This window comes from Aulonocara sp. 'chitande type north' Nkhata Bay, linkage group LG14 (assembly GCF_057382095.1).
Source record: "Aulonocara sp. 'chitande type north' Nkhata Bay isolate Kocher_YH1m ecotype deep benthic linkage group LG14, A_spYH_male_GT1.1, whole genome shotgun sequence".
NCBI lineage: Eukaryota > Metazoa > Chordata > Actinopteri > Cichliformes > Cichlidae > Aulonocara > Aulonocara sp. 'chitande type north' Nkhata Bay.
The window spans coordinates 35,573,445-35,599,373 of record NC_141357.1 but is presented as its reverse complement, the minus strand read 5'-3'; the positions used below and the strand labels follow the sequence as shown (position 1 = coordinate 35,599,373).

Below are 25,929 nucleotides of genomic sequence, written 5' to 3'. Positions count from 1 at the left end.
TCTCGCTGCTCGGAAATGGAAGTACACGCCTACGCTCACCAAGAGCCACTGCAGGGCTGCATGCTGGACTGTGTGGGTTAAGACCAGTGAGGCTACAGCATTTTTGAGATTTATGGCTTTCTGGGTTTATCTGAAGTACTTCAGGAAGCTAATACAGATAAAAAAGACACACTGACTCAAGTGCTAATAGGACAAGAATAAATGAGCAGATGTTAAGTAGCACTGTTCATTTCACATCAATACAAATCTTAAATAATGAACTTGAAACTAACCATGGGAGCTAAATTTTATACTGTAGACTAAAAATATTGTGTAACTTCAGCAGATATGTATTATTTATACTAAATGATCAGAATCTACATTTAAATGAGTTTTATGGAGATTTAATTGTGTGTAACAGAAAGTAATCTTCCTGGGAAGTGAGTCTTGAGATGACTCGACACTGGAACTTAATCTCAGGTCTTTTATTGTGAAATCTGTGTCTCGTGGGGACAGATTAATTCCACCTGGCTGAGTTAGCCTCTTGCATAATAACCAACAATAAGAGAGGACAGGCTGGCCCTGACTGTGCTCCTGCCTGCCAGCATCGCCTTCCAGGACCAACGTGGTGCCATGTTCCAGAGCGTGAGGAAATGCAACCTTTTTCCTTCTTCCTGCAATTCTGCTTCTTGTTTCTCTTCCCTCTCTTAACGAACTGCAGGCAAAAAACAAAGCAGAACGCTTCATATGAAAGCAATTCATAGTTTTAGATTTAATTTAATAGCCTTCTTGTTTTTGTTCTCACATGAATAACTTAAACAGACCTCACACTCGTCCTTGCTTTGGGGTTAAGCTCTGTTATTGAATGCAAACACAAACCTCCACCCCCGACTTTGTGTTTAAGAAGTGGAGAAACACCAACCTCTCAGGGGGTCTCTGCATGGGGCAGCACCTGGGGGGCCTGGCGGCCTGTGCATTTGTATGTGTGTGTGTGTGTGTGTGTCAGGGAGAGACAAATGATAGTGGTCTCATGGATCTGCAGATGGACCCACCCCATACTGCCCTGATTACATCTTGAATTACTTAGGTGATGTCATAAATCTGTGTGTGTGTTTGCGATTCAGTGATCTAACCACATCTTGTGTAATTCTTTGCTTATCTAGTTTACACATTCCACACGCCTTCAAACACTTGCAGATAGCGAGTGAGAGTAATACAGTGGGCAAGCGAGATAAAGCTAGAGTCGTTTTGGTCTCGCTTTGAGGAATTCCACCGAAAACTTTGAGATTTAACCGCTGCTGAACTTCTGGGACCCTTTTTGCTTCCCTGTGTGTCACAGAAGAAGATGAAGCGCTTCCAGAAACGCACACAATGAAACCTCAAATCCCCAAAGTAACATCTCCCGTGCTTTGGAGGTTGTTCTGCACGTGTGCAGTTTTATTGTGTGATGCTGCTTCAGCGGAAAAGACGCCAGCGTTTCTTTGCAGAAGGGCTCATAGCACACTCGAGTGGATGAGCACAGAGGGAATGGGTTTAATTTGCCTTGCAGGCGTCCTTCAGGAGCTGTAAACAAGATGTGTCTGCAATCTGACCTGCGAACAGCAAACGTCTGCATTCTCCATTTGTTGAGTCCTCATTACTTTGCAGCAATTATGCCCAGCACCAATGCTGTTGGGAGCACCAGACTGTGCCTCCAAATTTTGTGCTCCAGCAGTAAAATAAACTGAAGGCCAATTAAAATGCATAATTATTCCCTGTAATGCTGAGACTTTATAGCTCTGTGGAGACAACAGGATAAATGTTTATTTCACTGACCTAGATACAACAGAAGGATATATGACATTAACATAACCGTTAGCCGTCGGTATATGAAGTCACGTACACAAAAACTCTGTGATAACTTCATATACTACAGAACCAAGTTGAGTAGAAGCAAAATGTTTTTCTGTCGTCATATTTTTAAGTGAGTCGCATTCCTTGAGTCAGATATATTTCCCAACCTAACAGCACGATGATGTCTAAACAGATTAATACAGACAGCATTTATCTTCTGTGCTCAACTAAAAAAAAAAAAAGAAACTGCAGGGTGAATTGCTGAGATTTTGAATGCAGCTCACAGCTCTCCAAACGTCTCACCATATTTTTCTTTATGAACACTAAACAAAGTCTGGTGAGGCATCCGAGAGACCTGCTCTGTTTTCTGAATCACTCTGCATCAGGCTGGCTGCTGACTGCAAAGCAGCAGGTCTGTGGTTTCGCGCCTGCTGCTAATCAAATTAAAGAGCAGTACCCTCATCACCTCCACACAGTCTGTCACATCAGGAGATCAACAGTAAGAGAGCTCTGTAATTGGCTGGTTAAAATGAACAGATGGTCAGTAAACTGCTCAGTTTCACTCTGGGTCAGTGGGGATGATTTAATTACTGATCAATTAAATATGAACGAGTTCATTCTGCAGTAAAGAAGTCATAAACTGGGATCTACGTCCTGATAGTAGGCTAATTCTCACCATGTGACCTGTGACCTTTTATGGTTTCGCACCTGTAGATCAAAGAGGTGTTTCATCGCCTCAGTGTCTCGGCGGCTTCGCTGCTCTTTCACGGTCATTTGTATGATTAACACTGTCGCTCGTGTGTTATCTGAGAAGTTCTGGTGGTTTCAGTCCCACGTGCTCATGTAACAGTTTATTAATCACGGCGTCTGCGCCTTCAGTGCCACCGGAAGCTAATCTTTACCTTTAAAAAATAAAAGCCCACACTCGTTTTTGCCAAAATGAGTTCTGTGTTGATTAAAAGGCGTTAAATGGGTTCATTATCAAAGTGATTCTCAAAGACAGGGCTATTTTTATATTTTATAAAACAAGTAACTTGTTTCAAAAAATGTTCAAGATTAAATATCACGTTTAAGGTTATTTTATACTGCCTTAGTTCTTTTTATTTATTTATTTATTTATTTAGTGTCCCCACTGAGTCCAAGGGTGGTGGGTGATACAAAATGCGACAGCGCTTTAGAGCAGCGGTCCCCAACCTTTTTTTGCGCCACGGACCGGTTTATGCCCGACAATATTTTCACGGACCGGCCTTTAAGGTGTCTCGGATAAATATAACAAAATAAAACTAGAACCAGTATCGAAAAAAAGATTTATTCATAACACACATGAAAAGACCTAGGAAAACAGAGTTAACAATAAAAACGATAACAAAATAACGCTGAAAACCGATAAAAACCCTGAAAACCATACATTTTACACCTGAGCCTCAACTCTCGCGGCCCGGTACCGGTCCGAGGCCCGGGGGTTGGGGACCGCTGCTTTAGAGGAGGATTACCTTATTTTGAAATTCATGACCGGAAGCATTCCCTGCTCAGTGCTGCAGACTTGACTCCTGTAAGGGAAGAAGAGGTGACCAGTTTACTTTCTCCGCTCAGAGCGCTCAAGAGACAGTAATCAGCCGTCACTAAGAGGTTTACCTGCCCTGCACCTCAGCCCTGCGTCGGTGGATTTTACAACCAAACTAGAAGAGTGGGTTTATTTCCCGGAGAATGACGGAACTGTAGGTACATATCAGATAAATCACTTTATTTTATCTTTTTTTTGTGTGGTCAGCTGTTGATTTGTGGTCATAGATTACACTTTGAGGAGATTTGTAGTTTTGTGTAACAAAAATAAGAAGAATGAAGCAGTGTGTGATTTTATTTATGAACATGTGTGTGTGTTTTCTGAGAGGCACTCCCTTTAGTTTCAGCGTGCGCTGCCTGCGCAGTTTGGCTCAACGAGCAGACAAATCTGAAGGAACGCAGTGTTTAAAAATAAAGGTTTCAGCACGTGTCCCCGACTCCTGACGTCATAAACAACGTAAAGCTATGCGTGTTTAATGAATTTAATTTCTAAAATACTTTTTTTCTGGGGACACAATACAGCCAGACTCTTATTTCATCCACCAGTCAACTCTGACTCACCGCGCAGTGACAGAATAGGCGATGTTGGACAATCGCTCCCCATCTGGGCTCGTGATGATCTAATTTCTAAGAAGATTAAGTGTTGCAGAAGAAGCGCCTTAGACATTCTCCCCCCCCCCCAGACGGGGGAGGCTGACATATTACTCTATTTTATAGCACGTCACTGCTACATGTGCTGCTTCAGGAGCAAACTACTACCCAAGAGTGGAGGTCACAGCCAGGAGACACTCGCTGTAAGAGTCTGATGTTTTGTTTTTGTAAAAAATATGTATGTATATCGGCTAAAGTTTATTAATACTTGAAAACAAAAGCCTCGTGGGTCAGTCAGAGCTGACTGGACCTGTATCTGTGGCTGCATGTGTCGATTTGCTCCAATGGTACCAATCAGTCAGCTGCAGGAAGGCTTCAGGAGGATGATCTGAGAGGCTGCAGTTACATAACGCGCACGGAGGGAGAGAGGGGAAGTTAACTAGAGTTCGCCTTCATTCAGTTTGGCAGCATTTTAGAATAGAATAGAATAGAAAAATAGAATATTTTTGATTATTATCCTCCAGACATTTATGAGCGGGTGGGGGAGGAACAGTAACGTTAAACCTAAAGCCAGAAAAAAGGGTTTGTTCAACATTAAAGACTCGTTACAGCGCACATTGCGTCACCTGGGGTTTCACATGAAGTCTGCTTTACTGTACTTAGCAATAATCGCTGTGAGTTATCAGCCAAGGAGAAGCAGGCTGGATGTACACCCACGGCACGAATGATAGATGGAAAATTAGCCACCATCAGCTCTCAGACACAAACTGCATTAGCGTGAAACCACCTTGTGGGAAATCAGCCAGATAACAGACGGAGTAAGCTTTGCTTTTATGGCAAAAATAAACGGATTAATGGAGGAGAAAATAAAAGCTTTTGTCAACAGTCGCCTGCTGAGCGCAATTACGCGCCACTCTGCGGAGAATAACAACAATGAAAGCAGCCGCAGAGTCGCGCGTTCAGGCGTGTAGTACGTGTTTGTCCCAGGAGATGACAGGACTCATGGGTGGCTCCGGTCCGTTTTGGTGGAGAGACTTTAAACAAACTGGGCCTGAGAGCAGAAACAGATGTTAGTTCGGCCTCCTCTGTGGTTGATTGCATCATCAGCAGTGGCCCAAATTCCAGCTTCCAGGAAAGGTGATGCAAAGAAATCCCAACCAGCCGTCTGAGAGTTTCTCCCTCCGTTCGTATTTAGGCTGATAGGGCGAATAGGAGTACACATGTATGTGATGCCCACCTCGGTGTGTCGCAGTGAGGCTCAGAGGTCAGTCAGTTTTATGTTGATGTTGTGGTTGAGACAGAATTGCGCTGGGAACCCACGCTTGAGCTCAAGGACAACAAACATTGGAGTCACGCTTCATCGACACTACAAAGCTCCCAGTAGGGGTACGTGTGTATAAGCGTGTATTCGTGTATTCATATCTTTGTGGGTACCAAAAATTGAAAGTTTACTACTTGTGGGGCCCAAAATCCTGGTGCCCACCAGTTTGAAGGCATTTTGAGACTCAAAATGTCCTTTTGGTGACAGGGTTACAGTCAGGTTTAGGGTGAGGGTTAGCCATTCATTTTTCATGGTTAGGGTAAGGGGCTAGGGAAAGCATTAGATGTCCCCACAAGACAGGAATACCCGACACGTGTGTGTGTGTGGTAAAAGCCAGGGATAAGAAATTGGTTTTAGAGAGATCTACTAAAAAATGAGAAGCGCTGCGATTGGTTGTCTGATCTTTTGGGAACTGGCTGCATAATTAATTGCACTCCTTGTGATCTTGTATTAAGTAATTCAAGTCTGTCCCAGCCATCAGTGTGAGCGTCTCTCTGTGTGATGGTGATGACTTCAGTGATTGAATTTCCTCACTAATAACATTACACAACAGTCTCCTCTCTGTCACTTAGATGCAAGCGAAGTTTGTAGCTCTGCGACTCCTTCTACACAAAACTGCCTTCGCTGCAGGAATATGACCACGTTTTCTCCTACAAATGGGTGACAAATTAAAATAAAAGGAAAGAAAAGTCAGGGCCAGAACAGCTTGATTACTTTGAGGCATGATTTTCCAGAGGAGAAAAGGAGTGCCATTCTTCCTCATTCGGTGTTTTGATGATGGTGGTGGGGAGCACTTTGCCAAAAACACTTCAATTACGTCAAGATGACTGTGACGGAATAGAATATGATTCATATCATTTTCTAACTAATCAGACTAGTTACTGAACCTTCAGGCTCTGTTTTCATCCCAGAAGAAACCTCCCCCATTATTTCATCACCGGATCAAAGCAGTCACTCAGAAAGGAGGCCAGCCAGCCATGCCCATCCCACAAAACTAATAATGAAGCCTGTTAGTTAGAAATTGAGTTATATCTGATACTATTTTTTTTAAAAGCATCTTACACATTTTATTTCATGAATTAACTGGAATAACTCGTTGAGAGTGAGTGGACAAACATGACTTTTTCTGTCACAGTATTTTTGCCAGAGTAAAAAGCCCAGCAAAAAGAGAGGCCCAGCAGTTTGTTTGCTGCTCTCAGCTGTTCCTGAGTCTGTAGGTGTTGTAATTGTAGATGCATATTGGGATTGTTAGACCATGAAGCTGCTGGAAATACGTTTTGATGGCCATGTTATCGAAAGTTTAGTTGGCAAATGTGAAAATAACAAATAAATAGCGTACAAAGCTTTGACACGTAGAGATCCATTAAAATATGGGTAAAAAATAAAGCATTTTGTCTCCTTTTCCAGGCCTTTTGAGTCAAATTTAACCATAAAACTCATAAAAATCCAGAGAAACTGTTTCTCCAGCATCTGAAGAAGCCTCCACCCTTCTGTACCAGTTCTGACCGGTCCATTATTCCTGTTTGTCTTTGTACAGTCGTGGTCAGTCTCATTATATATATATTTTTTTTTTTTAGTTCATCAGGTGTGGTGTTTCTTTGCTTGGACTTGTGCTGCATAAATATAACTGGTATTTTTTTGCCCCCTTTGTGTTAAAATGAGCGCTGACAAGTTAATGTCGCTTTCTTTATGACTCTCAGAGGCTCAAATTAGACGGAGCTGTTTATGATGTCATCTTAATGTTCTGGCTGTCAGACGGAGAGAGTTGCTGCCCTGCTCGGTTCCTTTGCTGCTCGTAGCTGTTTGTGCAAAGTGTTGTTGTAGGACCAGAGAGAGAAATGAAGGAAATGAGGGTGTAAATCACATCTGGTACAATAGGCAATAAAAGATGCCATAATGTCATCTATGGGATGGTGAAGTCTTGTTTTGTCCCTAATCATAGGCTTCAATTTCACCCATCAGAACTGGAGCTTCTTGGATGGGCTCATAGAACCAATATCCACATAACAACCCACATTATTTATCATTCAAAATGCTCCAAAAATTCCACTCAAGACGTGCAATTCAGTGAGGTGAGTTAGTGGAGAGGCAGCCTACACCAGTGCATGCATCCACTTGTCATTCAGATAATAATTTCAAGCTCAGAGCCTGAAAACAGGTTAAATGGGTGATTTATACCTTAAACTGGCATTTACTTGTCCAGCAGGGGGCGACTTGATATATAGAAAACGTCCCCTTCGCTCTATGACGTTGGTGAACACCTTCCCGATGAGTTTGTTGTGTCAGTTGCTTGGTTGAAGTGATACTGAACGCAGGGCAAAGTTTATTTTTGGAAATTTTGATTGTCAGCCCAACAAGGGACAATTGTTGAAAATTAGCAATAGCTATAAACTTATGTGCGTTACATCAGTTTCGTGTTTGAACTTGGACTATGTTAAACTGCACTGTTGGTCTGCATTAGAGTCACAAAGGAGGATAAAGCATGTTTCATAGCTGGCCTTAGTTGGGATATGAGTACGCAGTGACCCTCGTTTCAAAGTTGGATACCTCAGCTTGAGGCTTCATCAGAGGACTTTACCGGTGACGTCACTGCGGCTACATCAAGAGGTCATTCATTGAACTGCAGTTTCTGGCACTTCCACGTTGGTTTAGGAGGTTTCAGTAGTTGTTACAGATCAGGCCTGTATCGGCTTTTATTGACCCGTGATTATCTGTGACCTCAATTGTGTCTTTTTCTTTAAATAGTCTTGTTGGAGTTTAGCCACATTCTTACGACTCAGGAGGAACCATTTCACTTTTTACTACACTATGTTTATCCTGCAGTAATTGCTGTCGTGCAGGATAAGATCTGACATCTGAAACATGATGATGACGATGATGATGAAGAAGCATGGATGTCACCAGTGTAACGTCACCCATCAGTGGGCTTTTGAAGCCTTTTACCATTTTGACTTTTTTCAGCTGGGGGTGGAACTGAGGGAGAAACCGCTCATGATGACTTGTGAATCACAAAATAGCCACACCCTAACTCATACTCTGCTTCATCTTCCTTGTTGGTCTAATTCCTGGAAACCAAAATATTGAGTGAATATCATATAGTGTTAATTGAGACTTCAAACTCGTGATTTAAACCATAAACTCATTAAGAAAGTCTTTAGGCCTCCATAGAGGCCTGACGCTAACTGGGCTGAAAACACCTGGAGTGTTAATAATAAGTGGGGAAGTTACCCTTTCATGTCTTTGCCAGTATCGGGGGAAGGGTTTGAGGTGTTTTCACCCGTCAGACACTGTCTGAACTTCCGATTGCTCATCACAGAAGAGAGCCGTGTGTCTTCATCCCGGAGATTTGAGTTCATCAGACCATCGTGTGTCAGAGCTGAGCTAATTAAAACAGACGGTACAACAAATGATTCAGGTCTGCTTAACTGGAGCCACTTTATTTAACTGCCCGGACCGTTTCCCTGCACCATCCTTCAATACAGACAGCAATTTAATTTTATACTGTTCACATGCTCATTAATGCAACTCTCGACATGATCAAGACGACCTGTTAAAAGTCAAACTGAGCATCAGAAAAGGGAAGAAAGGTGATTTAAGTGACTTTGAGTGTGGTGTGGTTGTTGGTGACAAACGGGCTGGTTTGAGTGTTGCAGAAGCTGCTGATCTGCTGAGATTTTCTTACACAAACATCCGTAGGATTTACAGGGAAGGGTCCAAAAGAGAGAAAATGAGCGTCGGTTTTCTAGGCAAGAATGCTTTGTTTATGTCAAAGGTTACAGGAGAAGACCAGACTGCGCTGAGCTGACAGGAAGGCAGCACTAACTCAAATAGCTGTGCAGAAAAGCATCACTGAGCATGCAGCACATCAAACCTTGAAGGAGATGTGTTATGGCAGCAGAAGACCACAGTGCGCACTCCTGTCAGCTTTTCTTGGCACGCTTTGGGCTCCTTAGTACCAACATTTAAAGTCCTCAGTCCACCTGAGTGTTGCTGCTGACCACGTCCATCTCTTTACAGCCATGCTGATCTACTGATAACTGCTTCCAGCAGGACAACACACTGTGTCGCACACCTCAAATCATCTCAGACAGTTACTCAAGTGGCCTCAATCCAATCGAGCACCTTTGTGATGTACTGGAACAGGAGATTCACATCATGGATGTGCAGCTGATAAATCTGCAGTAACTGTGTGACGCTGTCAACTAAATATGTACCAAAATCTTAGAGGGAAGCTTGCAGCACCTTGTTGAACCTGTGCTATGAAGAATTAACGCAGTTCTGAACGAAAAACCAGTACTAGCAAGCTGTACCTAATGAAGCGTCCGGGGAGTGTATCTCAGTTGTTTTTAGCAGCTTTTAAATAAGATTTCACTTCTTTTTTCACTCCGATATCTAAAAACCACCAATGCTCAGTGGGCTCTGTTTTGACAGAGAGGATAACTACTTGTAATGTTATTAAAACACATCCAGTTGGTTTGATTAAAAGAATAAATGAGAGCTGCATAGTTTCTAATCATTTATCAGCACAGTGAAGTTTGACCTCGGTCTTAAATGAACCTGAACCCAGAGCCACACTCTCTGTTTTCACACTCTGAATGCTGGTTAAAGAAACCTCCCCCTCTCCTTCTGTTCACTGAATTTGAGAAAAGCAAATTTCACTTGTGTTGCATGTGTTTGCTCCTGTTCGTTTGACTGTTTTTATTCCAGGGTGTAACCTGTGAGGAATCTTTTTTTTCCACATAGCAGTGTTTTGAAACTTCAGGCCTCATTAAAGCGTGTCCCCTGGGTGGCCTCCATGTGTCGCAGGATACATGTTGCAACGCGAAAAGACTCCACCAAAGCTGAAGTTCTCCCGTTTGTGCCGGCGGTTTCCCAAGAACTCCGTTTGACGGGGCAGCTGGAAAATACCAAAAGACGGAAATAAAATCCTGATAACTGATGAGAGTTTGTCCCAGAGCAAAATCACAGGAGGACTGAGAATTTCTGAAGAAGTGAAGCAACTTGTATAAAAGAAGCAAACAGTTCAATCTCAAACTGAACTCAAAGTTTACTCATTTCAGACCCTCTTTCAAATTTCAAGCCGCATGTTTTTTGTACTCTAACCTGACCTCAGTCTGACCCCAGTGTGAGATTCACAGGTCCCCTTCAGATGCCTCTGTGATGTGCTGGAAACTCTGAAGCTGAGCTAAAAATCTCACTCTGGTATTTTTAATGTTTATTACGTATTTAAAAAGCTAAAGAAAAATAACCACGACTGAGTCAGAACTGATAAGAGTCATCAGAAATACAAAGATTTAACACCGGGACAGTAACGATTCAGAGCTGCACAAATCAACCCTGCTGATAAACAGTTTTTTCACTCAGACGGAGGCACGAATATGACTCAAGACGGCAGATTTTATTTGTTGAAAGAGATCTGTTTAAGCAATCCAAAGTATTCTCAGTAAACACACCCAGTGAGGGTCGGGCAGTCACAAGAAACACATGACGGCTGTGCGATTTAAAGAAAAATGTTTTTATGCTCATTGCGAGTGTGCTTCTCTCATTTCTAAACACGGAGACCGCACATAAAGCAGCAATTTGACTCACAAGATCTGAAAATTATACAAGAAAACAAACTATTCAAGACCAAATTCTTCCAAAGGTTGACCAAAAGTGGGTCAACTGGTTTTAAACATACAACCAGATGGCTCTGAACTGGTTCTGCTGTTTCTGTTTTTCTAAACGATGCATGGAAAGCTTTTCTCTAATTCGCCTATTAAATGATGGAGGCTTGTCTGAATGCAAGTCTTTGGGTCACTGAAGAAGCAAAAGCAACAGCTCTGTGCAGCAGAGACAGTGTCAAAAATGACAGCGAGAGAGCGAGTGTAGCTTTTACCAAGGGAAGTACTGCCGTTTCCAGGGTTATTAAAGTAACCTTAAATAAACTAAAATCAAAAACTAAAACAGTTGTTTTTTTTGTTTTTTTTAAGATCACCCAATCTAAGGTTTATGCCTCAGCTGCCCTAAATTAACAGAACTGGTAATTAGCTATTATTTTTGTCTAATGGTAATTTACTCTTTAAATTTTTAATATTAAATTATAATAATTGTTGTTATCTGTGAATTTTCAAATGTACTTTTACCAAAAATACTGAAAAAATATTAAAACATTTTTTTAATTAAGACACCAAATTAGTTTTTTTGCAAACACGAACAATAAATTAGTTTTAGCGGTTGAATGCTTGATTAATTTCTCACTTCTCAGGTTGCCGGCTCAGATTTGGGTATCTAAACGTAAATTCAGTCTTTTTTTTCTGACAGATATCTAAATTATTTGTGTACTTGTCTTTATGACAGATGCTCTAATACATTTTTTATTTTTTTTTTAAGCACTGTAGGTGTAAAAACTGGACTTCAGTGAGTAAAAGGACTGGCACTTGACTCTTTTCTGCTCTTACTGAACACACAAACTGCTTTTTACTACTGGCCTCTTTCAGCCATTCACACTAGCTGGTTTTTTCCATTCCTAAGCAATTTAACACAGATGCATAATGTCAGCGTGTTACTGAGCATAGAACAAATTCTCACCTCAGACACTTTGTCAGTATCGGATATTTCCCTGTTTTTTCACCCCTTTATTGTTTTCTAACCATTGGTGAGGCGACTCTCAGTGTTAGTAGGTTTAATCTGCTATGACTGAAGTAAAAGAGTGGAAACTGAAGAGCTGTGGATAAACTGTGGTCCTGAAAAACCTGCACTTCTACATGTTTAACCAGTTAAATAACTGGAGTTCTGATCTCGAGGCTTCGGGTGTTCCCTGTGTCTTTCTCGGGAAAGACACTTTATTTCCTGATGAGATGCTGTGATTAGGCACGAGGTGTTTTGAAACCGACAGTTTCAGTGTGGTAATTTGTTTCCACTGATGAGGCTGAAGGGTCTTTGGGAATGCAAGACTAATGCGTGACTCTGTAAGAGCAGCCCGAGGACCTCCAGTCACACATTTTCACACAGTGTGGGGCAGGCAGGGCCCTCTGAGCAAACACTGTGGATTCTTGGAGTGTTTTCCTTCAAGTGTCCTCTGGCTCTCTGAAAAAGTGCTTGTAAATCTCCCCCCCTGGATTCATTCCTCACTCTGTCCCATCTATCTGCTTTTCCTCTCCCCCTCGATCTCTTTCAGCCGCTTTTTGACTCCCTTTTCGCTCTGATTTCTCCTCACAGATCTCCAGTGTTTTGATGTCACATTCCTGAAGTTTCTGAGGAACTTGGAGGACCGACCGGGCAGCAGACGGCGAGGCAGCCAGAGATCCCACTCTTGATCCCCTGCGTGCTCTTTGCCTGAGCCAGGATAAAGACGAGAGTTTGAGGAGACGAGGGCTCGGCGTTCGCTTTGATATGGATTTTCTGCGTAGGAGGGGAAGACAGAGGGAGCTGATCTGAGATCAAGACCTTTCTCCTCTCCCTTCCTGAGTCACATGTCAGTGTGAGGCTCAACCGCCGGGTTGCTATCGCTACTCTGACCGACCTAAATACTTGTTTACTCGCTTGGAGAAGCAGAACAGACTGAATATCTGAGCTGAGAGTGGGGAAAAACAGCCAAGAGAGCTTCTTATCAACTCAGCACTGTTTGCTTCCCGCTGAATTTCTCCTGCTGGAGCTCAAACGGCCCGAGGAACCCAACCGCCACATCAAGATGCCTGCAAAGACGCCCATGTACCTAAAAACAACGACTCCCAAGAAGGGAAAGAAGCTGAAGCTCCGGGACGTCCTCTCAGGTGATATGATCAGCCCCCCGCTGGGCGACGTGCGTCACAGCGCACACGTAGGGCCCGAAGGCGAGGGCGACATGTTTGGAGACGTGGGCTTCCTCCAGGGTAAGATGGACATGCTGCCACCCACGAGCCGAACGCAGAACGGCCACGCCCGCTCGCACAGCATGGAGAGAGACTTGGGAGAGGGCCTCACCGCGAAAGATGACGTGCACAGCTACGCCTTTAACGGCTTCCATTACCAGCACTCGTCCAGCGGCCTGCTGAAGAACACCATCTCCATGCCTGTGTTCATCGCTCACGAACAGGCTCCACCCAAACCGCCGCGCCTCCATCTGGATGGTCCCTCCCACCACCATCAGCAGCCTCCTGCGGCTAGCCCCAAACAGAACAATGGCTGCAGCCAGAGAGACGGTCAGCGCCAGCAGCACCCGACTGTGTCGCTCTGTGAGAACGGCGTGGTGGGTCGCTTGGCGTCCGAGCCTTGCCGTGACATCTCCCTCTCCCCAGCCATCCGCAGACTCGTCCCCTCCTCCGGCTCCCTCTCTGAGGGCTCCTCCGAGGACTCCATGTCAGAGATCTGCGGGCCACAGGACGTTCGCCGGGGCCTCAGCCTGGACTCCGACACCTACCTGAGTAACGAGGATCTTCGGAGCGAACGCAGCGAGTCGCCCTGCACCGTCTTCCACCACGCCGGCCTCACAAAGCCCTCTGGTGTGTCGCGCTCTGACTCCATTGCGGGGTTGAACCTGGATCTGGGCCCATCCATCCTGGAGGATGTGTTGAGCATCATGGACCGCTACAAAGCTGAGGACAACCACTGCGAGCTGTGATTGAGATTAATGAGACAAAAAGATATATTTATACATGGTTTAATATATCCTTTAAAACTCTGAACAGACTGATGGAGACAAAAGATGGAGAGACTGACGGAGGAGGGAGGAGAACTTTTTTTTTTTTTCACCAACTCCTGAGAGCCGAGTCTGAAGGTGATAAAAGACTTCAAGAAGCTTGAAATGCAGGACGTTGCTGCTCGAGCCTTCAAAGCTGAACCTCATGCACATAGACATTTAAACTATAACACGGGGTTGCCAACGGTTACATGCACACCATCATTCTCACGGTGTCCAAACAAACCTGCAGACCCTCCTTTATTTAAAACAAATACACCCATTTGCATCTATTTTTGGGCAGGTGTTTTCTGCCCATTTTAGAACCAAAACAGGTCCATAAGCATCCTGTTGCTTTCAGCTGATGGGGGAAGTCTTTCCTGTGAGTGTATTAAATACCTGCAGCTTCACAAGGATACATGTGGGAGTCCCCACAGCGAAACAGCTGCACATATTTAACCAAACAGTCCAACAGAGCTAACTGTATTAGTTATTTAGAACTATTAATTAACCCTGCAACAAAGCTTTTCAAAAAAACTTTTCAACTTACAGTGTTTATGGATGTTTACCGTAACAGCAGGCTGTATAGGAGGACGACATCTTTAATCATTAATTTAACCAATAAAATAAGCCAAGAGGCGTTTAGAATTTTTACCAGCAAAACAAATTTGGCAGATTTATCCTGAAAATTACCTAAAATACGTCGCTGCTCCTCTTTCTGGGTTATTTAAAGCGAGGAGGCATCCAAAAATGACACAAAAAAGATTATCGTCTTTTAAAACTGTCCCACATTCTGAGACAGCTTCCCACATTTTTAATGGACCTAGTATAGAAAAGTAAAACAGCTGCGCTGATCCACAAGTACATCCCAGCTGAGAGCGTGGGATAGAGAAGTGTGCAAAACGAACAAGTTATCAGAGGAAATGCAGGCTGTCCTTCACCTGTGACATGCATCATTTTTGTGTGTTTAATTGTCCCACATAAACATCGCCGCCCTCATCTCACCCCAACTGAGAGCAGAAAGTTGGCAGCCCTGCTCCAAGTTAACCAGCACAGTTGCAGTAACATCACCACTGCTCCCTTTAATCTGTATCGCCTGTTAATCTGACTCTCACTGAGGATTTCCTGCTCACTTCTCTGCAGAGTCAAATATATTTGTCTCCAGATCGGCCTGGGAAAACAGGAGGAATCTCCAGCTGCACAGCTATTAATTCTTTCAGGATAAATGTGTATTTATGCAGCAGAGTTAACATTGCATACATAGACTAAGCTACAAACTGCTAATACTACTAGTTTAATGCTGCAGGTTAAATTCTTCATCTTTGCTTTCTAAGGTGTGATTTGGGGATGAAATGTTGACATCTCCACTCTTTTACATCAACTCTGCTGCTGCTGACTTTACTGTCATCCTCTAATATGATTGTATCCCATTTAATCAACATTTCACTGGCAGGTTTAACCTTGTGGTTTTTTTTTTTTTTTGGTTTTTTTTTGTTTTTTTTAATATATCATCAGAGAGAAGCTGGGTATGCTTAATGTTGGTGTTGTTTAAAAGCTTTAAGGGTAAGAATAAGAAAAGGTGCTGCTTTGAGTTTTGAGATATGTCTTTATACATGCTGTGGCTCACTCTCTGCCTCCCTGACGTTCACTGTCTGCATGTTCACAGTAGCCTATTATTCAAATGTCATCTATGATGTATAATTAATCTGTAAATGTACGAATAAAATGTTTCCTACTGCAAAAACTTTGCGGTTGCTTCTTTGCAGACACACACTTTACAGACATTAACACTAGTAGGCATACTTTATGGGTGTTTTTCACATGCAGCGATGAGGTGAATAAAGATTTCCAAACCTGAACCACAGTGATGTAACTACAAAAAAAATACAAAAAGATTGAAATTTAATCTGAAAACTATTAAAAATGAAACCACTAAAAACTAGTTTTCAATTCAGCGCAGGTGCAGTAAAAGTGTAAATCTGTATAATAAATGTTAATATGTGTGAAACTGAAGAACATGGAAAGCAAAAAACAACAACAAAGGACTGTAATTTTGTTGACTGGCTATTTAAAATTATTTATTAATATATTCTGAGAATTCAGATTGCTTTGTTTTGGTAGCGGATGAAAAACTCATCCCAATAGGAGTATTTTGAAAGGACTGTAGTGATTCTAGTGTGCACAAGGGCGATTTTATTGCCATGTGCTGCCCCCGTGTGGTCATTCTTTGGAATGGCAACTCTTTAAAATGACTAAAATCTCATTAATGCAGCTGACTTAGAACTACTTCCGGAAAAGCTTGTGAAAATAAAGTTATATAATAGGGTATTCCAAATAACACAAAATATAATGAAATTACCCAACACATGCATGCCTTTGCTGTAGACGCTGAAGCCCAAATAATGAACGAAAGCATGGAGAAAGCACAGCTGTGAATTACAACTATAACGTAACAAGCAAGACGACCGAAAAGTCACATTTACAGCTACACAGTAAGATGTAACAGCTGTTTGTGTCGATGTTTGGCAACACAGTATACCATTTATGTTAGCGTTTCTTTTTCAAACTATTCACCGGAAATGAAATTGTTATGACTCGCATGTGGTCAAAGTTAGCGTCGATAGCAGCAGGCTAACACTTCCAGTTGAAGTAGTCGTAGTCAAATCTAAATGTAAATACATAAATAAAATAAATAAAAGGCGATAATAACTATAAACTGATTAAATAACGGGTTTTAAATGTAACTTCGAAGCATTACAGAGGAGTATTTAGTTTTCCTTTTGGCCTGCAGGGGGCGGTAATCCGTCTGATAGCGTTCAAACGATAAACGAAGAAGAATTAAATGCTGTAGCAGGCTGTGGCGTTGCTAATGCGGCGTTTTGTTTTGTGTTTTTGGCGCACATTCAAATTTTAATGACTGTTTTAAAATAACACAAGTTACGTAAAAAGAAGAGGAGCTTCCGCTAAACGTGCTGTGAAGATGAAGTGAGTGTTTTACTGAGTACAAACAGACAACATGGGCTCTCAGTGTTTCCAGCAACTGCGACATACCTGAGCCAAGTCCACATAAAATCAGAGTTTTGTGGCTCTAGTTTATCCAAATCACTGTTTTAACTTTTATTTTAGATGTCTCGCACTCATTCACACATACTTGGCTTAAAGATAGTCCAGAATGAAGCCTGTACAGCTGCTGTGCACTGTTAACATCGTTGCTGTTTCCTTGCAGGCTCAACATTGAGGGTCTGCTGGTGTATTTTCCCTATGACTACATCTACCCCGAGCAGTACTCCTACATGCTGGAGCTGAAGAGGACGCTGGATGCCAAGGTGGGTGGCGTTAGAGGTTAATCTGAAGGTGTGGTTTTCATGCACAGTGCTCCTATCTACACAAATACCCTGGGTTGGATGACACGTGTGAACGCGAGTAATGAACAGTGAAGATGAGGTGGATTGCATGGAGATGAGTGTTTTGTGACAGAATGATATCAGCAAGAGTGAAAGGCATGGTTTACAAGATGGTAGTGAGACTTGGTATGATGTTTGGTTTGAAGACGGTGGCACCGTAAAAAAGACAGGAGGCTGAACTGAGGATGTTGAGATTTTCATTGTGAGTGACCAGGCTGGTTAGATTACAGTTGAATACATCAGAGGGTTGAGATTGTTTGTAGACAAAGTTAGAGAGGCTGGGATGGTTTGGACGTGTGCAGAGGAGGGATGGTGGATATATTGGTCAGAGGGTGTTGAAGATGGAGCTGCCAGGCAGGAGAGAAGAGGAAGGACTCAGAGAAATGGATGTGGTGAAGGAGGACATGTGATATATGAAGCCTGTACAGCTGCTGTTGGGGACAGAGGAGGAAGCGATGCGATAAATTCATTTTGGTCTGAAGAAGATGGAAGACGAGTCATCTTTTTTATCCAGTTGTTATTTCAGTTATTTAGGATGATCATATTTTCTGCTCTTTGCTGTTTCCAGTTAAAGAAAAGTTCACATTTTTCTTCCAGTCATGCATGTATGTATTTTGAAATTTGAGTTACTTTTTTCCTCCTTTTCTTCCTTGGAGGTGAAGAGATGATTCCTAAAGTTACAGTGTTTAGTCCAGATTTTACCTTTTGTGTCATCGTGTCGTATTGTGTTGCTCCTTCAGGGAAGTACAGTGTGTCCACTGACACACAAACACACACACGTGTTTAAAAGTGTTTACTTTCAGCTGCTGCTTTCTGTGTTAACCGAACCTGTTCCCGTTCAGGGTCATGGAGTCTTGGAGATGCCATCGGGAACAGGGAAGACCATCTCTCTACTGTCCCTCATTGTGGCCTACCAAAGGGTGAGTTCAGCCTCTCTCATAAACGGTTCATACTAACAGCTGGTGGCAGATTAGCATGTAAATATGTTCTCTCTCTCTCAGGCTTTCCCTCTGGAGGTCACCAAGTTAATTTACTGCTCTAGAACAGTTCCAGAGATCGAGAAGGTGAGTGGACGTCAAATCAGTCGTCAGTGAAGCGTGTTTCTACTGTGTAACTTTCTTTTTGAGTTAAACAAGAAGAAGCTTTCAAAGCCCCGACGTCTCAGACTGTGTTTGATTCTTTCCGATGAGGTTGTGGAGGAGCTGAGGAAGCTGATGGAGTTTTACACTAAAGAAACAGGAGAGAGCAACAACTTCCTGGCTCTTGCTCTTTCCTCCAGGAAGAACCTCTGCATCCACCCTGAGGTATGAACACCTGCATCCCACAAAGCCAGAGGAGCGATTCAGGATTCAGCTTTCTCCTTTCAAAAGTGACCGACACGCTTGTCTTCACACAGGTGAGCTCTCTGCGCGTCGGTAAGGAAGTCGATGGGAAGTGCCACAGTCTGACAGCATCGTACGTCCGCGCACAACATCACAGCAACCCCAACGTGCCCGTCTGTCGCTTCTACGAGGTAAGAACTCACATCAGATGGTGTTTTTCAGCAGAAGCAGAAGTTATTTTTTGTTTTGTTTTTTGTAATGGCTGATGACATGACAGCATCAGGCTTCAACGTAACGGGTGGGGTTTGATCTTTATGGATTAAAAGTTTAAAAACAAGTTCAGGTTTCTATTCTTTAGTAATCTTTTCATTTCTGTGCTGGATGATTACAACGTACTGGCTCGACATGATTAGTTAGGAGCATTTAATCAGCCTGAAAATCTAAATCCAGCCACTACTCGACACCATCAGATATGCAGATTAGAAAAGTGTTTTTGCTTTCTGGCTGTCGCCTACATGAACTCAGGAACTGATAAAGTTTTATGAGTCTCAGATACAAACTGTGTAGGTTTGCAATGCCTGAAAACTGGGAAACAGGAAAACCTGGTTTGTGTTGCAGGAGTTCGATTCAGTCGGCCGACAGGTGCCTCTTCCTGCTGGCATCTACAACCTTGATGACCTCAAGGCCTTTGGCAGGAGGAAGGGCTGGTGTCCTTACTATCTGGCTCGCTATTCAGTGAGTTACTGTGAAAACGCCAAATCCGTGACCATGTAATGTGTATGAACATGAATGAGATTGAGTGTTTTATTACATGTAAAATGCTGTTTGCATGCTTTTATAGGAAAAACATTTTTCTCACTGGCTGCTCTAATTGGAAAATAAATGATAACACGCCAGCTTCTCATTACTGAATAATCCAGAGTTTAATGTTGTATCTTGAAGCTTGTTTCCTCTTGATTTCTCTCAGATCCTGCATGCCAACATTGTGGTGTACAGCTACCACTACCTGCTGGACCCCAAGATAGCTGATCTGGTGTCTAAAGAGCTGGCAAAGAAATCTGTAGTGGTATTTGATGAGGCTCATAATATCGGTGAGCAATTAATCTGAGTCTAATATGCACATTCGGTGCATTTAACTGAATGTATTTGTCTATTTTAGGAATTTGTTTACAGTAATTATTTAAAATAATTCATATTTTCTTTCACTCTCTCCTCAGACAACGTGTGCATCGACTCCATGAGCGTAAATATCACCAGGCGAACACTGGACCGCTGTCAGACCAACGTGGACACTCTCCAGAACACCATACACAAGTAATGCTTGCATCATCACTTGCAACATGGAAATGCATCCATGTTTTCCTGAACGAATGAAAGATTGCACCAATAATTGGAACGTCTTTGCTCCTCTTACTGGCTGTAATTTTGCAGAACAGATTAAAGAGACAGAAAATAAGGAAATCTTACGAATGAGTATTAATCTAAGCTACTGTAATCTGCCTGTGTTTATAGGATAAAGGAGACGGATGCTGCTAAGCTGAGGGAGGAGTACAGACGCTTGGTGGAGGGGCTGAAGGAAGCCAATGTGGCGAGAGAAACCGACATCTACCTCGCAAATCCGGTGTTGCCTGATGAAATCCTTCAAGGTTTTTCCTTTAATTGTTCTCTCAGCTCAGAGTAAATTTTGAAGCGCTGGTTTAGAAGTAGAGTTTGGTAGTAAGCATTTCAAGTTGTCTCTATTAAGTCCTCCGTCCGCATCAAACTCCAAACATTGGAACTGTAATCTTTCTGGACGGTTTAGATGAAGAGCCGAATCTTATTGTAGACATGAGCACAAACTATCCTCCTCTCTTTCTGTCAGAGGCGGTGCCTGGCTCTATTCGTACAGCCGAGCACTTTGTAGGTTTCATGAGACGCTTCCTGGAGTATCTGAAGTCTCGTCTGAGGGTCCAACACGTCGTACAGGAGAGCGCGCCGCAGTTCCTTAAAGACATTTTCGAAAAAGTCTGCATCGACCGCAAGCCTCTAAGGTCAGTTTCAGCTTCTTTTCTGCGAATGCGAACAGCCTCGCTTAGTCTCTTGGTTGTTTCTGTTTCCCGTCTCTTTATCACCGATCCATCCTCCTTGTATCTCCAGGTTTTGTGCAGAGCGGTTGCAGTCGTTGCTTCGAACTCTGGAGATCGCCGACATCGCAGACTTCTCAGCTGTTACTCTCATCTCGAACTTCGCCACTCTCGTCAGCACCTACAGCCAAGGTAGTAAAAAGTCCCGCCTCTGTTCAACTCCAAGTAACACGGTGGCATTAATAAACGTAGATGCTGTTGGATTATGATCTGTAGTATCTCTCTGTGTCTAAAAAGGCTTCACCATCATCATCGAGCCCTTTGAAGACAGAACTCCGACCATCGCCAACCCCGTGCTGCATTTCAGGTGAGCTGCACAATGAATTCTGAACAAGTTCATGTGCTGCCGTCTGCAGAGGAGATTACCTGTGACTGTCATTTAGTTTCATTCTTTTACACAAAGCGTTTTAACACAAAAGGAGATGCCAGGTTGATATCTGTGTATCACAGGTCAGTGTGTTTGTCTGTTCCCCTCTCAGCTGCATGGACCCGTCTATAGCCATCAAACCAGTTTTCCAAAGATTCCAGTCAGTCGTCATCACCTCAGGGGTGCGTACTTCCTGCTCATTTCAGTCCGGTGACATTTAATTTACATTTTTTATTCATTAAAGGTACAAAAACAATCTGGTGACGTCCGCACAGTGAGTGAAGTAATCAAGTTTCCTTTTTATTCTTTGAAACAAAATTAGGTGAAGTTCTCGCTTCATTTTTTTCCCTGCAGACCTCCGATAATAACATCATAATACTGTAAAACTTCCATTCAACACGTTATGTCTTGAAATATAATCCTGCTGTTTATTCAACGACACGTGTGACTGCTGAGTTTTTCTTACATGTGCAGGAGTCTGAATTCCTTCTTACAGTGTCTTGTTGTTAGTTTTAAACGTCTAAGTGAAGCCGTTAGAAGCACCTCGTTTGTTCCTGAGTCAACAGACATCAGGTCATCGCCTCTTTGAAGCCTTTGAAATGAAAGATCTGATTCGAAGGATCTAAATGAAAGCCTGATCTAATTTCACCATCTTACCCCTGATGTTTCTCCTCTCTTCAGACACTTTCCCCCCTGGACATCTATCCCCGCATCCTTGACTTTCGCCCGGTTACCATGGCGTCCTTCACCATGACACTGGCGCGCACCTGCCTCTGCCCTCTGGTCTGTAACAACACTTAATATGAAAAAAACCCAACTGTGGTCCTGGGTGGAGTCACAAAAGCAGCACCACCTTGGAGACATGAACAAAAAGAGGAGAGAAACATAAACATTTCCATCACTTTGTTTCTGTCTTCCACAGATTGTTGGCAGAGGAAACGACCAGGTGGCCCTGAGCTCCAAGTTTGAGACCAGAGAAGATTTCGGTTAGTAAAAATAACTTGTGCTATTTGAGCGTGACCTCTCAAATCAAAGGCCGTACAACTACAAATGACAACGCTGTGTTTTCATCAACATGTAACGAGATAATTTTCATGTTTGCTTCTCCAGCTGTGATTCGGAATTATGGTAACCTGCTTCTGGAGATGTCTGCGATCGTTCCCGATGGGATTGTGGCGTTTTTCACCAGCTACGTCTACATGGAGAACATCGTGGCGTCCTGGTATGAACAGGTCAGTGTGTGTAATCCACAAGCATCTGAGTAACTGAAACAACCGCCGTTTTTCTTTCGTGAAGCTGTAGAAATCTGACATATCTTTCTGTAATCTGTGAAGTGGTTTTATTTTAAACATGTAAAAAAATAGAACAATGAAGGAAAAAAACACAAACAAAATAAAACATAAAGAGAAAAATAATCACAGTAGATAACTTTACATGTTCAAAAATGAGCAGGAAGAAGCATTCTCTTATTTAATCCCAGTCCGTTTAGTAACTAATATATTAACAGTAAATTAATTTTGTGTGTTTTTGTTGTTTCTGGGGTCACGTTCGCTTGCAGGGTATCCTGGAGAATATCCAGAGAAACAAGCTGATCTTCATCGAGACTCAGGATGCTGCAGAGACGAGCATGGCCCTGGAGAAATACCAAGAGGTCAGACCCATTATTGTAGTAGTATTTAACTAACAAAGAGACCAAAATCATAAATTGAGCCGTGAACAAACAAACAGATGTTCAGGTCTTTTGTGTTGGTACCAGACTTTGACCTTTGACCTTTCTGTCTCTGCTGTTTAGGCGTGTGAGAACGGCCGAGGAGCAATCCTCCTGTCTGTGGCCAGAGGAAAAGTGTCTGAAGGGATCGATTTCGGTAAGTCATCGAGTTGCTCTGTGCGGCTCCAGCAGGACAAATTAAAGCAAACAGCAGAAGAAGAGTCCTGCGTGGCTGGAGACGATAAGGTGAAGCAAACGTGCGCTTTGTCGCTGACTCGGAGTCTCGTTGTGTTTTCTGTTCAGTGCACCATTATGGCCGTGCTGTCATCATGTTTGGAGTGCCGTATGTTTATACGCAGAGCCGCATCCTAAAGGTCAGAGTCACCTCTGTGTGGGGTCAAAGCTCAGAAAGTTAAATCTATTCATATTTTGTGTGATGTTTGCTATTTAAGGATTTATATTATCAAACGAGTAACAAAACCACACATTTTAGTTTGTGTTCTTTCCCTTTTCTCAGTCTGGATAGTTTTGTCGTGATTCCCTAAGGGTTTTTCTCTCTCTGTAACTCGACTCAGGCTCGGCTGGAGTACCTTCGGGATCAGTTTCAGATCAGGGAGAACGACTTTCTGACGTTTGACGCCATGCGCCACGCGGCTCAGTGCGTAGGCAGAGCCATCCGAGGCAAAACTGACTATGGACTCATGATTTTTGCTGACAAGGTGTGTCTGAATATTTGTCTGATCCTGCCGCAGTACTCCAGGCTTCTACACTCTGCTTCACAGCAGCAGTCCTTCGAGTTTGACGCTGGAGTAGCTGAGCGAAGCCTGTACTAACCTCCTCTGTGCTCTGCAGCGTTACGCACGAGCAGACAAACGTGGGAAGCTACCCCGCTGGATTCAGGAGCACATCAACGACGGCAGTCTGAACCTCACTGTGGACGAGGCCGTGCAGCTTTCCAAGCACTTCCTGCGGCAGATGGCTCAGCCTTTCAGACAGGTACAACCGGCCAAGCATCACAAGCACCACTGCAACGAGTAAACAAACACAGGACAACTCACTGGCTTTAAAAGGAGCAAAGCAGTGGGTTTAGTGATCTTCTCCCCGTGATTGGCTCAAACATCTGTCCTCTTGTCTAAGAGTCTGCTTCATTTCTGAAGCTAAATGAAACTTAATGTTATAATTTAATACCTTAAATGGGGAAAAGTTTTATAATCTAGCAAATTAATCTTAAAGTGTCTGACGAGTTGTTGGTGTGATTGTTTACTGGCACAACTCTGGCACCAGAACAATCAACCCACTGCCATCGAGATCATGAGCCACCTGACTTTGTTGATCAGATGAATAAATGCTGCTGTAAAGCAGTTTGAATTGCACGGAGCTGCACAGCTCTTATGAGCGCTGACGTTTCCGGACAACAGCTGACCAGGCAGCCATGCTTGCTTCTCTCTTTCTCTCCAGGAGGACCAGTTGGGTTTGTCTCTGCTGACTCTCGAGCAGCTGGAGTCGGAGGAAATGCTGCAGAAAATCACTCAGATTGCTCATCAGACCTGAAGGTGACACGAACCGTATGACATTGTCACCACAGCAGCACCATAAACCGAGTCATCAGCTGTCACCAGACTAGGGTTAAATATGGGTCGGCTCTAAAAGGGCAGGTCCACCTTAACTTTAGGAAGGAAAAACTCAGAATTATGTTTTAAGTGTCTGTTTTTCCCCAAGTGGTAAAAATACTGTAAAAGTATTTAAAGTATTTTCAGCTCTGCTGGTGACAGTAATGACTTCTGACAGGAGAGCCGCTCCCACACCAACGATGTGAGCCTCAGTCAAAGCCGCTCATGGGTCAGTCAGTATTTAAGGTTGCACTCGGTCTGCAGAGTAGACCATCTGCAGACCTTTGAACCACTTAAGTACATATTTCAGTACTCTGTTCAGCTTTTCACTGAAGTACGGAGCAGTAAACTTATTTTCCCCTTTATTAATCAAAGGAAGAAGCCTTTGCTTCTGCAGACGCACATGCTACAGAAAATCCAGCAACACACTGCAAAAACTCAAAATCTTACCAAGTATATTTGTCTTATTTCTAGTCAAAATTATCTCATTACACTTAAAATAAGACACAATCAGCTACAGGGCAACATTTCAGTAAGCTAAAGGAACTTGTTTCAAGACAGTGAATCTTGAAACTAGAGAAAAACTAGAGATTTTTCACTTGTTCCACTGGCAGATTTTTTCACTTATTTTAAGCTAAAATATCTTGTATTAAGTGAAAAAAATCTGCCAGTGGAACAAGTGAAAAATCTCTAGTTTTTCTCTAGTTTCAAGATTCACTGTCTTGAAACAAGTTCCTTTAGCTTACTGAAATGTTGCCCTGTAGCTGATTGTGTCTTATTTTAAGTGTAATGAGATAATTTTGACTAGAAATAAGACAAATATACACTGACTAAGTTCTAAATGTGCGTGTTTCAGTCTTCAGCATTACCGTGATGCAGAAGTTTCAATTCATTTAGTTTTTTTTTTAATTTCTTTTGATTGGTGAAATGTGTCAGTAGGTCAGCGTGTTGCATCAGAGATGTGACACTAACACTGGTGTCTGTGCAGCGTCTGTCATACAGACAAGAATACTGTCAGGTTCCTTTTCTACTGCAGCTGTACATAAATGCTGTTTTATACTGTTTTCCAACCAGGAAGCTGGAATATAAATGTTTGTATTTAACAGCTGACTTGTGTTTTTCTTCTGTGGGAAGTGTTTGAATCAAAAGTGTTCAAAAAAGGGCTTTAATTTATGAAACCCTGAAAACATTTTCAGACAAACAGAGGAAAGAAAACACACATATACAAGGGTTATCGGTGTCTTAGTTTAATTTATTACAGCTCAAATTTGCAAATATAAAACAAATATTCATCTTTTCCACATTCTTACATGTGCTTCACTCAGCTTGTAACAGACTGTCGTTTAACAGCAGCTAACACGGTGCGACTTCAGCCCTTTAAACAGACTGCAGTGGCTGTCTTCTACCACTGTAAATGCAAAACAAGATTCCTACGAGGAGTCTCATGGAATGAAAATCTTCATGGATCAG

The 25,929-nt window shown here is 42.7% G+C and overlaps 2 protein-coding genes across 4 annotated transcripts; both read left to right on the top strand.

Annotated features, from left to right (window-relative positions):
- Window positions 1–485: 485 nt before the first annotated feature.
- Window positions 486–15,659, top strand: LOC147315107 (cdc42 effector protein 3). 3 transcript variants are annotated; one of them, XM_086262343.1, is made up of 2 exons: window positions 486–624; window positions 12,488–15,659. In XM_086262343.1, exon 2 carries the CDS (start codon window positions 12,960–12,962, stop codon window positions 13,866–13,868), a length of 909 nt encoding a protein of 302 aa, XP_086118469.1. In that variant the 5' UTR covers window positions 486–624; window positions 12,488–12,959; the 3' UTR covers window positions 13,869–15,659. The 3 variants fall into 3 exon arrangements, with proteins under 3 accessions (XP_086118469.1, XP_086118468.1, XP_086118467.1); XM_086262342.1 differs by lacking the exon at window positions 486–624 and adding an exon at window positions 3,366–3,530; XM_086262341.1 differs by lacking the exon at window positions 486–624 and adding an exon at window positions 3,366–3,534.
- Window positions 15,660–16,733: 1,074 nt separating this feature from the next.
- Window positions 16,734–24,975, top strand: ercc2 (excision repair cross-complementation group 2). Its single transcript, XM_086262340.1, has 23 exons — window positions 16,734–16,910; window positions 17,152–17,251; window positions 18,172–18,249; window positions 18,331–18,393; window positions 18,520–18,633; window positions 18,726–18,842; window positions 19,270–19,386; window positions 19,619–19,742; window positions 19,869–19,965; window positions 20,164–20,297; window positions 20,513–20,681; window positions 20,788–20,906; window positions 21,012–21,081; window positions 21,254–21,323; window positions 21,823–21,924; window positions 22,064–22,127; window positions 22,252–22,373; window positions 22,700–22,792; window positions 22,934–23,006; window positions 23,153–23,223; window positions 23,425–23,568; window positions 23,702–23,845; window positions 24,308–24,975. Exons 1-23 carry the CDS (start codon window positions 16,906–16,908, stop codon window positions 24,398–24,400), a joined length of 2,283 nt encoding a protein of 760 aa, XP_086118466.1. The 5' UTR covers window positions 16,734–16,905; the 3' UTR covers window positions 24,401–24,975.
- Window positions 24,976–25,929: the final 954 nt, after the last annotated feature.

Coding starts and splice junctions, on each gene's coding strand:
- ercc2 (XM_086262340.1), top strand. Junction 20,907..21,011: donor CGTCAGCACCTACAGCCAAG/GTAGTAAAAAGT, acceptor GTGTCTAAAAAG/GCTTCACCATCATCATCGAG. Junction 21,925..22,063: donor GCACCTGCCTCTGCCCTCTG/GTCTGTAACAAC, acceptor TGTCTTCCACAG/ATTGTTGGCAGAGGAAACGA.
- LOC147315107 (XM_086262343.1), top strand. CDS start 12,960: ATGCCTGCAAAGACGCCCATGTACCTAAAAACAACGACTCCCAAGAAG.